Consider the following 14,066-nt stretch of genomic DNA (forward strand, 5'->3'; position numbering starts at 1 on the left):
TGAAACCCATACACCACCTTCACAGCACTTTCTCCTAGGATGTTCAAGATGCTATTGTTGAATCATTGGTGGCAGGTAGCCTAGCAGTTAGAGCATTGGGCCAGTAACCGAACATTGCTGGTTCCAATACCTGAGCCCGAGACAAGGTGAAAGGGCTACCTAACCCTAATTTGATCCAGGGGCGCCGTACTATTATTGCTGACCATGTAAATTAACATATTTCATTGCACATATCTGGTAAAAAAAAATATGAAGTAAAGCTCTTGTGTTTTTTGTTGTGGTTCTCAGTTATTTGTACGGTCGCTCTTTGACTACAATCCTGAGGAGGACCCTGCCATCCCCTGCAGACAGGCAGGGCTGGGCTTCAAGAGGGGGGACATCCTTCAGATCGTTAACCAGGAGGACGACACCTGGTGGCAAGCCTGTCGTCATGGTGACAGCAACTCCCGAGCAGGACTCATCCCCTCCAGGCAACTTCAGGAGAGGTGGGCCTCCATGTCCATGGGCAATCTATGCACAGACATTCATAACTACCCTCACATCAGCTTTGTGTTAGTTTGTCTTATTATGTAGTTTTCTCAACTCCAATCTTAACCATTTTCTTAACTCGAGAAAAGTTATTTGACAGCAAAACAAACCGCTATTGTACGTCTATATCACTTTGAGATGACATCTCAAACACGAGAACAGTACATGAATGTTCAATTAGAAGATGAGAACACAGTAAAGTCCCCAGTTTCTTTGGTCTTTTAAATTGGAATATTTTCAGTCAAGCATGATGCTCCAGAAAGGTTTTAACAACAGTAAAAATAAAATAAAAATCAGTGAAAGGGGGTCAACCTGGAGTTCTGAACCCTTTGATAAATTGAAACTAGACAAATTGAGGTTTGAGGAACATTATTCCTAGTCTGATCCATTATGGCACCAAAATTGTTCACTCGGGTAAATTGTACTCCTATACAATGGCATAACTGTTCTCTCTTTCTTTCCTTTAGGAGAGTCTCTCTCCAGCGGCCCAAGGCCTTATTTAAACCTCAGAGAGTCCCAAACAAAGTGACAGGTGATGATCTCTCCAATAAACCCCCACCTGCAGGGAATAAACAGTCATTTAACACTCTCCCAGGACAAAGGCCGAAGGTCTAAGGTCATACATGAAGGTCAAGGTGAAAGTCACACGTCAGGGACATGCCACATGTGGAAAGGGAATCCCTTAGGATCGCACCAAGGTCAATCCATAAAGCATCTCAGAAAAGGTCCTAGGAATCCTGTTAAAACCTGTTTTAAAACATAGCTTTTATTTTTACCCATAAGAGTATTCTCAGCACTTACAACCAATGTTCTATTCTGTTTGGATACAGGTCCAGATCTGGGTTAAATACACAATACTTTCAAATACTATCTGCAATACCATATTACTTATTACATTTTCACAAGGAGTAGCTCAGTTAATCAATTAACATACTCAAGCACTATGTACTACGTCAGTGTTTCCCAAATGGTAGCAACTGATGGGTCTTGAATAGTTACAGTGCCTTGCGAAAGTATTCGGCCCCCTTGAACTTTGCGACCTTTTGCCACATTTCAGGTTTCAAACATAAAGATATAAAACTGTATTTTTTTGTGAAGAATCAACAACAAGTGGGACACAATCATGAAGTGGAACGACATTTATTGGATATTTCAAACTTTTTTAACAAATCAAAAACTGAAAAATTGGGCGTGCAAAATTATTCAGCCCCTTTACTTTCAGTGCAGCAAACTCTCTCCAGAAGTTCAGTGAGGATCTCTGAATGATCCAATGTTGACCTAAATGACTAATGATGATAAATACAATCCACCTGTGTGTAATCAAGTCTCCGTATAAATGCACCTGCACTGTGATAGTCTCAGAGGTCCGTCAAAAGCGCAGAGAGCATCATGAAGAACAAGAAACACACCAGGCAGGTCCGAGATACTGTTGTGAAGAAGTTTAAAGCCGGATTTGGATACAAAAAGATTTCCCAAGCTTTAAACATCCCAAGGAGCACTGTGCAAGCGATAATATTGAAATGGAAGGAGTATCAGACCACTGCAAATCTACCAAGACCTGGCCGTCCCTCTAAACTTTCAGCTCATACAAGGAGAAGACTGATCAGAGATGCAGCCAAGAGGCCCATGATCACTCTGGATGAACTGCAGAGATCTACAGCTGAGGTGGGAGACTCTGTCCATAGGACAACAATCAGTCGTATATTGCACAAATCTGGCCTTTATGGAAGAGTGGCAAGAAGAAAGCCATTTCTTAAAGATATCCATAAAAAGTGTTGTTTAAAGTTTGCCACAAGCCACCTGGGAGACACATCAAACATGTGGAAGAAGGTGCTCTGGTCAGATGAAACCAAAATTGAACTTTTTGGCAACAATGCAAAACATTATGTTTGGCGTAAAAGCAACACAGCTCATCACCCTGAACACACCATGCCCACTGTCAAACATGGTGGTGGCAGCATCATGGTTTGGGCCTGCTTTTCTTCAGCAGGGACAGGGAAGATGGTTAAAATTGATGGGAAGATGGATGGAGCCAAATACAGGACCATTCTGGAAGAAAACCTGATGGAGTCTGCAAAAGACCTGAGACTGGGACGGAGATTTGTCTTCCAACAAGACAATGATCCAAAACATAAAGCAAAATCTACAATGGAATGGTTCAAAAATAAACATATCCAGGTGTTAGAATGGCCAAGTCAAAGTCCAGACCTGAATCCAATCGAGAATCTGTGGAAAGAACTGAAAACTGCTGTTCACAAATGCTCTCCATCCAACCTCACTGAGCTCGAGCTGTTTTGTAAGGAGGAATGGGAAAAAAATTTTGTCTCTCGATGTGCAAAACTGATAGAGACATACCCCAAGCGACTTACAGCTGTAATCGCAGCAAAAGGTGGCGCTACAAAGTATTAACTTAAGGGGGCTGAATAATTTTGCACGCCCAATTTTTCAGTTTTTGATTTGTTAAAAAAGTTTGAAATATCCAATAAATGTCGTTCCACTTCATGATTGTGTCCCACTTGTTGTTGATTCTTTAAAAAAAAGTACAGTTTTATATCTTTATGTTTGAAGCCTGAAATGTGGCAAAAGGTCGCAAAGTTCAAGGGGGCCGAATACTTTCGCAAGGCACTGTAATCTAGTGCAGTGGTGCCCAAAGTTTTCTGAGCCGAGATCACTTTCTGAGTCAAAAAGAAGGCTGAGATCTGACACTCAGATTTTTTAACATGACTTAAAAACAGTTCTGTAGCAGTGATGTTTGTAGTAGGCTATATGCCCAGTACATTATCACTGCATATTGGATATGCTTGAATTGCCCTGACAATGTTGTTCTTCTTATACCATTTAAAAATTATATTTCAAAACTTGAGGTATATGATCACACCGGTAATAGGTAGATCATCATTTGTTGTGTTACTTGTGAGGCAAAGCTGAGTAAGCATACATTTAAATGATGTGCTTTCTTTATTTTACTGGACTGATTGTGTCTGCATCTGATTGCCAGTCTCAGCGGAGAGGGAGAGCATCAGAGGGTCCGCCTCTCACTGTTGGACCGTCCCTCAGCTCTCTCCTCTCCATTAATAGTGAAAGTGGCTAGGCGAACCGAACAAATGAGCTTGCATACTCCCTTAAGAGCTACACACAAAAGTGGCAATAGTACTGTTTGTCCATCTTGAGATGCCATAGCCAGTATACACTTCCTCAAAGTAGTCAGACTTATTCTAAGATAACTCAAGAAATCAGTCATTAATTTTGATGCATCTAACTAAGATGTTTGGTGCAGTATTTCTCAAGTGAGAAAATGTGTATGGAAACAAGTCTTCTATCCTTGAATGACAACAAATACTTAATTGAAGAATCCTTACTGTTGACCAATGACCGACGAAGGGGCGTAGACTTCAGCTCCTGAACTTCGGCTTGCCTCGAGAAAATATTTTGTGTGCACGAACAACCAAAAAAAATCCCTTGCCAAAGACTAAAACGAACAAACATGTGATCACAATATAGTTCGCATGAACTGTTCCGAACTGTTTCGGATGGGAAGCATGCGGGCGCTTGCACAAATGTATGTTACTTATTTGACCAGAGAAAGTAAAATAACACTTGATATTACAAACACATGGCCGTTAATAATAATAATGCAAGCCTATCGATACACTTTGCTGCTCATTCATTGAAGCTGCAATGCTGGATGCAGCATGAGTGGAGGAGCACATTTCATGGCTTATGAAAGTGTTGAATAAAAAGTGTTGACAGTGAATAAAAACTTAAACATGAACTCACTCACAAAAACAGCAGCTTTTTGCTGTATTCCTTGACAGTCTGTCTCTAGTCAAGGTTTTAAGACGTTTGTAAATCACATTATCAATTTATTTTGACACTGTGATCTAAGCAATCTGATTGGTTAGTGCTAGGTCTATAGGTGCACTTGATTTGCTCTCTGGGCAAGCTGAGTAGGCAGAGTTTGTACCTTCAGACACATGAATTAAATGGTTCAAAATGCCAGAGCGAATGGTTGGGTGCCGGGAAAGTAAATATAATAATTTCATCACCGCAAATTGAACATAACTAAGCCCAAATGAGATTGTATTTGAAAATAAAAATGTTATAGCTTGATTGAGACACGATCACATCTTTTTTTATTTTGTGGAAATACTTGGGAATAGGTTTCCTAAATTAAACACATTTTAAGCTGAATTCCTGGTGATTTTACAGTCTTTTTTTTAACCCAAAACATTTGTATTATGTTTTTTACTAAAAACTTTGGGCCCCCCCCAAAAAATCACTCGTGGGCTGATTTTGGCCTGCGGACTGCCTGATGCCAACCCTTGCTTTATGGGCCTATTTATGAACCACTGTTTTATAAGTATTCCTTCCTTCATCTGTGTAGAGACATAACTAACTACTGTCTCCATGATTCACTTGTCTTGTTTTGTATCCATGCTTCTCAGAAAAGGAGGAAGGTACTGCTTGCTTGTCATAGTTGGTCTTCTTTCACTTTATTGTTCTATCGAACAATGTAAAAAAAACTATTTAAACCCTCTGTTCAAAATAATAATATAAAAAAGTAATGTACTGTACTGATTTGATTAGGAATTAAAACTATGTTCTATTCCTTGATCCATCCTTTTCTCTCCCTCTCTCTACAGTGGTGGAGGATGCAGACTATGGAGCTATTACAGGAATCCACATCGGTGAGATGTTACCTTTTCCAGGGATAGGGATGAGGGAAATGTATCATCACCTTACTACCAATAAGATCCAGACACGGAATGAAAAACCAAGCAGGGGTTGAACTTGAGACGGACTAGAACCATAAATCGACCCGGGCATTTCTAACATACCTGCCCGTTTTTAGAAAGACCCATCAGGTTAAAGATGGACCAGCCCATCTGGCATTTTCCCGAACTGCCATATGGTCAGTCCGTTTCTGGTTTGAAAAAAAGCTCTATTTACAAACCAGATTATTCAATCAGTATTCAATGTGCTCCCCAGAGCTATAGGGGAAGCCAAGGAAAGACCATGAGTTTTAAACAGCCAGATCATTTTCCCCATTTCTTCAGATCCCTTGGATGTGTTTGATGCCGGTGTAGCAATAGTGTGTGTGTGAGAGAGAATGTGTGTGTGTTTTGCTTTATCGAAGCTTAAAATGCATTTCCCAGACAGAATAATAGACACAATGGGTAGCTGTCTGATCCTTGTTCAAGGTCACCGGTGCATTATTAGGTTTCAAGCAGCAAGATCATGAGAATAATAGATACCTGCATATTTGAATAGCTACCCGCATATTTGATGTCAATGGAATCCTCGTATATCATTTTGCACTCCTGCTTCAGGTTTGACTGAGTAAAGTGTCAGGTGTTGTGTATTATTGGCTACTGAAGTTACAGCATGTCATATATTTGTGCTGCGCATGTGTAGTGTCTGTCCAGATTCCAGAACAGGATGTGGTAGCGCTCTGTACTTTTTCTGAGTCTCAGTTCCAAAGTGATATTGATTATTTAATGGATGCCACACGACTGACAGCACGCTAGCTATCAATCAAATGGATTTATAAAGCCCTTTTTATATCAGCAGATGTCACAAAGTGCTATAAAGAAACCCAGCCTAAAACCCCAAACAGCAAGCAATGCAGATGTAGAATCACGGTGGCAAGGGAAAACTCCCTAGAAAGGCAGGAACCTAAGAAGAAACCTAGAGAGGAACCAGGCTCTGAGGGGTGGCCTGTCCTCTTCTGGCTGTGTCGGGTGCAGATTACAAGAGTATGTGGCCATTTAAGATTATTCTTCAAGATGTTCAAATGTTCATAGATGACCAGCAGGGTCAAATAATAATCACAGCAGTTGTAGAGGGTGCAACAGGTCAGTACCCCAGGAGTAAATGTCAGTTGGCTTTTCATAGCTGAGCAGTCAGAGGTCGAGACAGCAGGTACGGTTAGAGAGAGAGCGAGGGAGAGAGAGAGCCAAAAACAGCAAAATTTGGAAGAGGAGATACGGGAGAGGAGCAACTGGTGTGGTATGACATGCATGTGCGCTACATGTGAAGTGCACTGAAGTACTCTAGATTATTTAGAGGGAAAAGGACATAGGTAAACTTCTGAGTGAAGGAGGATGTAGTGTGCACTTCATAGTAGTTTAGTGCTGTAGGAGGAAGTTTGAATTTGAAAGTGAAGCAAAATAATACACGCACTGACTGCAGCTTTTAGTATGTTCAGAACAGTACAGTACTATATGGAGGGTGTTTGGCAGTGCAGCTAGGAGAGAAACACAGAATTATTTTTACTATTTTAGATTCTGTCGATAATTTCAGACTGACTCTTGGTGACAGCGTCTTGGAGATTGTTTTCAGCATACTCAATATCCTATTTCCTTAAACTACATGAATATGCTGTTGTCAATGTAATCAAATGAATCAAATCTGATATTGGTTTAATTCAATCTCTGCCACCCTCTTCCAACTGTGCTGATTGATAAAGTCGGTAAAACTCATTCTTTAAAAGTGAAGTCAACACAGACAAAATGACAGTAATTGTAGCATGCAACAAGGAAAACAGGCCCAAAATTCCTGTTATGCTAACTGATTTAAACTGCAACTGATGTCATAGCAATGTAAGACCCACATCTGTAGCAGGCAGTTACACCATGGAGGACATGCCAATCCGGGCCAGACCACATACACATGGCATAGGCTCTGTTTTCATTCAAGCGAATGCATGAGAGAACATTCAATCAATCGTATGTTGTCCTCTCCTTAGTCTCCTCAGAGTGGTGGAGTTGAGCTGTTGAGATGGTCGACAGTGCTTGTCAACAGCTTTGGTGGTGAGACTGGTGACAGTTCTGTGTGATGCTCTTTTAAATCTCATACACATTTGCCTGTCTGCAGTTCTTCCTCCTCCTCATCGTCATTGCTGTATGTCATCATACCCAGCACTCGAGACGCGTTTATTTTGCTCCCTGTTTGTGTAATTGCAGACATCCATTAGTCTGCTCATCTTACATTAAATATGGTGACTATTTGCAGTAGGGTTCATGTAAGACATGTACAGTACCAGTCAAAAGTTTGGACAAACCTACTCATTCAAGGATTTTTATTTTTATTTATTATTTTATACATTGTAGAATAATAGTAAAGACATCAAAACTATGAAATAACACATATGGAATCATGTAGTAACCAAAAAAGTGCTAAACAAACCAAAATATATTTGAGATTCTTCAAAGTAGCCACCCTTTGCCTTGATGACAGCTTTGCACACTCTTGGCATTCTCTCAACCAGCTTCATGAGGAATGCTTTTCCAACAATCTTGAATGAGTTCCCACATATGCTTAGCACTTGTTTGCTGTTTTTCCTTCACTCTGCGGTCCAACTCACCCAAACCATCTCAAATGGGTTGAGGTTGGGTGATTGTGGAGGCCAGGTCATCTGATGCAGCACTCCATCACTCTCCGTCTTGGTCAAATAGCCCATACACAGCCTAGAGGTGTGTTTTTGGGTCATTGTCCTGTTGAAAAACAAATGATAGTCACACTAAGCACAAACCAGATGGGATGTCGTATCGCTGCAGAATGCTGTGGATGCCATGCTGGTTAAGTGTGCCTTGAATTCTAAATAAATCACCAAGTGTCACAAGCAAAGCACCATCACACCTCCATGCATCACAGTGGGAATCACACATGTCGAGATCATCCCTTCACCTACTCTGCGTCTCACAAGAACACAGTGGTTGGAACCCAAAAATTCACATTTGGACTCATCAGACCAAAGGACAGATTTCCACCGGTCTAATGTCCATTGCTGTTTCTTGTCCCAAGCAAGTCTCTTCTTATTGTTGGTGTCCTTTAGTAGTGGTTTGTTTGCAGCAATTTGACCACGAAGGCCTGACGAATGCAGTCTCCTCTGAACAGTTGATGTTGATGTGTTACTTGAACTCTGTAGCATTTATTTGGGCTGCAATTTCTGAAGCTGGTAACTCTAATGAACGTATCCTCTGCAGCAGAGGTTACTCCGGGTCTTCCTTTCCTGTGTCAGTCCTCATGAGAGCCAGTTTCATCCTAGAGCTTGATGGGTTTTGCGACTGCACTTGAAGAAATGTTCAAAGTTCTTGAAACGTTCTGGATTGACTGACCTTCATGTCTTAAGGTAATGATGGGCTGTCGTTTCTCTTTGCTTATTTGAGCTGTTCTTGCCATAATATGAACTTAGTATTTTACCGAATAGGTCTGTCTTCTGTATACCACCCTTACCTTGTCAAAACACAAATGATTGGCTCAAACACATTAAGAAGTAAAGAAAATTCACAAACTTTTAACAAGGCATACCTGTTAATTGAAATACATTCCAGGTGACTACCTCATGAAGCTGGTTGAGAGGATGCCAAGCGTGTGCAAAGCTGTCATCAAGGCAAAGGGGGGCTACTGAAGAATCTAAAATGTAGAATATATTTTGATTTGTTTAACACACTTTTTGGGTAACTACATGATTCCATATGTTATTTCATAGTTTTGATGTCTTCACTATTATTCTGCAATGTAGGAAATAGTAAAAATAAAGAAAAACTCTTAAATGAGTATGTGTGTCAACTTTTGACTGGTACTGTAGCTGCCAACTGCGTAACATCTAACACTGTGTTATTTTGCTCTGTTGCATGTGCTGCCTCTGGTGAGATATTTGATTTGACTGTTAGAACACACAGACATTGAAATTAACATTCACACACACCCACCCCCACACACATGCACACAGTGACAGGTGTGTGACAGGTATCTCTTTCCCTGCAGCTGGTCTGAGAAGGAGTTTCCGGCTGGGCAGGAGGGGCGGTAGGAGTGGGAATGTTGAGTCTAAAAGGAAGAGCCAGGAGATGGGAGGAGCCACACAGACACCCACCTACCTGGAGGTGGCACCGTACTGCAGGGACCATAAAGAGGGACGTCGGCTGGTCCTGCTGGTTGGTGAGTAGGAGACAAGCATATACCAAGAAGTACAGCCATCTAAAGACCAGTACAGCCATCTAAAGACCAGTACAGCAATATGAAGACCACCACAGCCATATGAAGACCACCACAGCCATATGAAGACCACCACAGCCATATAAAGACCACCACAGCCATATAAAGCTTGTTCATGCTTGGGTATACAGTGCATTCAGAAAATATTCAGACCCCTTCTGTTTTTCCACATTTTGTTACATTACAGCCTTCTTCTAGAATGGATTAAATTAACTGTGTTCCTCATCAATCTACACACAATAGCCCATAATGAAAAAACAAAACAGGTTTCTAGAAACCTTCCATTGATACGGGAAACAAATAATTGAATCCACTTGAGAACAAGGCTTAATGTACTAAAATGTGGAGAAAGTCAAGGGGTCTGAACATTTTCCAAATGCGAACTTTCCTGACTGCTTTTAGCAACGCCGAGTGGCACAGCGGTCTAAGCGGTTCGAATCCAGGCTGTATCACAACCGGCCATGATTGGGAGTCCCATAGGGTGGTGCAAAATTGCCCCAGCGTTGTCCGGGTTTGGCTGGTGTAGGCCGTCATTGTAAATAAGAATTTGTTCTTAACTGACTTGCCTAGATAAATAAAAGGTTAAAATAAAAATACAGTAGTGTTGCTCCCTATTGGGTTGAAAAAAAAACTGAACAGTCCGGGTAAGACAGAAGTTAAATTAAATTTCAACTTACTGTGCCGGTGGGCAGGACTGTTTTTCTTAAAACAGTGCGAATTTGAGACAAAAGATCTAAAGGTCATTCTTATTTCCAAAGGTGGGTTTGTTGAAGACCAACTTACTCTTTGCTTACCTCATGTCAAAATAAAAGTCCCCTCCAAGTTATTAATTTTTTTTGTGCACATATGGCACACCTGCAGGATTTTTTAATTTAACATGAGGTAAGCAGAGAGGACCATGTTTTGGAAAGCCTGTTTTTAATAATACGTTCCTTTTAGATATTTTGACTCAAATTTCCGCCGTTTTAAGCACCAACCTTCCTGCCCACCAACAGAATTTTATTGAACTTTTGGCTTCCCATGGACAGTTTGTATTTAACCCAATAGGGAGCAACGCTAGAGTAAATACACCAACGTTGCTAAAAGCAGCTATGGTATAGCAGGCATCAAATGGCGTGAGCGGTTACAGTGGAATTGGAATGATATTGTAACATGCTCACTCCAAAATAGTTATATGGTGTCAAACAAATGTTTCCCTGAGAGCCACATTCGCTCTTCAACGAGGTCCGGAGGGCTGCACTGAAAATTTGTTATGAAAAAAATAGTCCTCTATCCATCAGTTTTGCCATTTTTTTTTGGAATGCTTCCTGGTCGTCTCTAGCTTTCATTTCGGTGATTATAAGCGAGCGGAACATAGTCAAGAAACTATGAATGTAGGTCAATTATAATTTCTACATGTTTCGATTTGGTTGTAGTAGTTTTGAAGTATACTGAGTTTGTCTCCCCCCCCAAACCAATTATATATTTCTAATAATAAAAACTGGATAAAAAAACATGAGCTGACACACACCCAGAATAATAGTTTGTGTGGAGGTGCTGACTAACAGCAAATGAACTATTGAAATAAAGAAGTTGCACACTCCACGTATAATCTCCCAGCAATTTAATAAGTATTTACCAACGTTTCGGCATTACTGTGCCTTCCTCAGGGTAATGTCATAAATACTTGAACCAGGTTATGTAGACACACAGTGCAATTAGTGTAACTAATGACTGTAGTGAGGGGTGTGTCATAATGATTAAGTGAATTAAAATCAATTAGTGAAACTGTTAAAAAATAGTATATGGCATATGAAATATATTACGCTATTTTTATCATATAAAAACATAATGGAATATTGTACATCATATTAGCATCAACATACATAATTGTTTCATTCAATTTCACATAATAATTACATTTTTATTACATGTAATCTTTTGGTTCAACCTTAATATATAATGAGCATCATCAACAGGGGGAACATACAGTGGGGCAAAAAAGTAATTAGTCAGCCACCAATTGTGCAAGTTCTCCCACTTAAAAAGATGAGAGAGGCCTGTAATTTTCATCATAGGTACACTTCAACTATGACAGACAAAATGAGAGAAAAAAATCCAGAAAATCACATTGTAGGATTTTTTATGAATTTATTTGCAAATTATGGTGGGAAATAAGTATTTGGTCAATAACAAAAGTTTATCTCAATACTTTGTTATATACCCTTTGTTGGCGATGACAGAGGTCAAACGTTTTCTGTAAGTCTTCACAAGGTTTTCACACACTGTTGCTGGTATTTTGGCCCATTCCTTCATGCAGATCTCCTCTAGAGCAGTGATGTTTTGGGGCTGTTGCTGGGGAACACGGACTTTCAACTCCCTCCAAAGATTTTCTATGGGGTTGAGATCTGGAGACTGGCTAGGCCACTCCAGGACATTGAAATGCTTCTTACGAAGCCACTCCTTCGTTGCCCGGGCGGTGTGTTTGGGATCATTGTCATGCTGAAAGACCCAGCCACGTTTCATCTTCAATGCCCTTGCTGATGGAAGGAGGTTTTCACTCAAAATCTCACGATATATGGCCCCATTCATTCTTTCCTTTACACGGATCAGTCGTCCTGGTCCCTTTGCAGAAAAACAGCCCCAACGCATGATGTTTCCACCCCCATGCTTCACAGTAGGTATGGTGTTCTTTGGATGCAACTCAGCATTCTTTGTCCTCCAAACACAACGAGCTGAGTTTTTACCAAAAAGTTATATTTTGGTTTCATCTGACCATATGACATTCTCCCAATCTTCTTCTGGATCATCCAAATGCTCTCTAGCAAACTTCAGACGGGCCTGGACATGTACTGGCTTAAGCAGGGGGACACGTCTGGCACTGCAGGATTTGAGTCCCTGGCGGCGTAGTGTTTTACTGATGGTAGGCTTTTTTACTTTGGTCCCAGCTCTCTGCAGGTCATTCACTAGGTCCCCCTGTGTGGTTCTGGGATTTTTGCTCACCGTTCTTGTGATCATTTTGACCCCACGGGATGAGATCTTGCGTGGAGCCCCAGATCGAGGGAGATTATCAGTGGTCTTGTATGTCTTCCATTTCCTAATAATTGCTCCCACAGTTGATTTCTTCAAACCAAGCTGCTTACCTATTGCAGATTCAGTCTTCCCAGCCTGGTGCAGGTCTACAATTTAGTTTCTGGTGTCCTTTGACAGCTCTTTGGTCTTGGCCATAGTGGAGTTTGGAGTGTGACTGTTTGAGGTTGTGGACAGGTGTCTTTTATACTGATAACAAGTTCAAACAGGTGCCATTAATATAGGTAATGAGTGAAGGACAGAGGAGCCTCTTAAAGAAGAAGTTACAGGTCTGTGAGAGCCAGAAATCTTGCTTGTTTGTAGGTGACCAAATACTTATTTTCCACCATAATTTGCAAATAAATTCATAAAAAATCCTACAATGTGATTTTCTGGATTTTCTTTCTCATTTTGTCTGTCATAGTTGAAGTGTACCTATGATGAAAATTACAGGCCTCTCTCATCTTTTTAAGTGGGAGAACTTGCACAATAGGTGGCTGACTAAATACTTATTTTTGCCCCCCTGTATATGGTAAAGATACATAGATGATGTCTTTGTGCTCTGGGAAGGAAGTCAGCGGTAATTAAATTAATTCCGCACAGTGCAACAGCACTATTAAAAAAAACGTCTTTCTTCAGACACCCACATACAGGTTGAAAGATCCCTGTTAGGGGTATCATCTCATGTAAGACAAAGGGAGTAATCTATCTCATCACCTGTTCATGTGGAAAAGCCCACGTAGGACAAACGAAAAGACAATTAAAATATTGCAAAGCTGAAAACGCAGCTCAATCAGGTGTAAGAACATTGACTATCCAGTAGAAGCTCACTTTGTTGAAGCTCCTCCCTCAAATACACAGGCATTGAGCATGTTGCTCTACCAAGGAGAGGAGGTAACATTGAGATCCTACTACTACGAAGGGAGGCTTACTGGATATCCTATCTAAAAACATTGACCCCTAGTGGTCTGAATATTGACTTTGATCTCAGGTCCTTATGAACAAATGTTCCTTTATGAACAAGACTTATAAATACAAAAATATTTTTTACAGCTTATTAGCGTACACCTAATATGTTCTCCCTGTTGATGATGCTTGTTATATATTAAGGTTGAACCAAAAGATGACATGTAATAGAAATGAAACGAAATACGAAATTATTATGTGAAATTGAATGAAACAATAATGTATGTTGATGCTAATATGATGTACAATATTCCATTATGTTTCTGTATAATAACAATAGTGTAATATATTTCATATGCCATATACTAATTTTTTAAACAGTTTCACAAATTAATTTGAATTAACTTAATCATTATGACACACCCCTGGTTACACTAATTGCACTGTTTGTCTTCATAACCTAGTTCAAGTATTCATGACATTACTCTGAGGAAGGCACAGTGATGCCAAAACGTTGGTAAATACCCATTAAATTGCTGGGAGATTATACATGGGAGAGTGCGACTTTATTTTGATAGTTTATA

General features: G+C 40.3%; 1 protein-coding gene across 1 annotated transcript in view; it reads left to right on the plus strand.

The window, feature by feature from the left end:
* The window catches only part of LOC139386983 (MAGUK p55 subfamily member 7-like), a 58,595-nt gene that overhangs the window by 21,413 nt on the left and 23,116 nt on the right, over positions 1–14,066 (plus strand). The window contains exons 9-13 of the mRNA XM_071132904.1: positions 289–485; positions 996–1,053; positions 1,124–1,144; positions 5,180–5,216; positions 9,301–9,471. Of these exons, the coding sequence (XP_070989005.1) occupies positions 289–485; positions 996–1,053; positions 1,124–1,144; positions 5,180–5,216; positions 9,301–9,471 (484 nt within the window). The remainder of the gene's footprint in view (positions 1–288; positions 486–995; positions 1,054–1,123; positions 1,145–5,179; positions 5,217–9,300; positions 9,472–14,066) is intronic.

Source organism: Oncorhynchus clarkii, chromosome 28, assembly GCF_045791955.1.
Source record: "Oncorhynchus clarkii lewisi isolate Uvic-CL-2024 chromosome 28, UVic_Ocla_1.0, whole genome shotgun sequence".
Taxonomy (NCBI): Eukaryota; Metazoa; Chordata; class Actinopteri; order Salmoniformes; family Salmonidae; genus Oncorhynchus; species Oncorhynchus clarkii.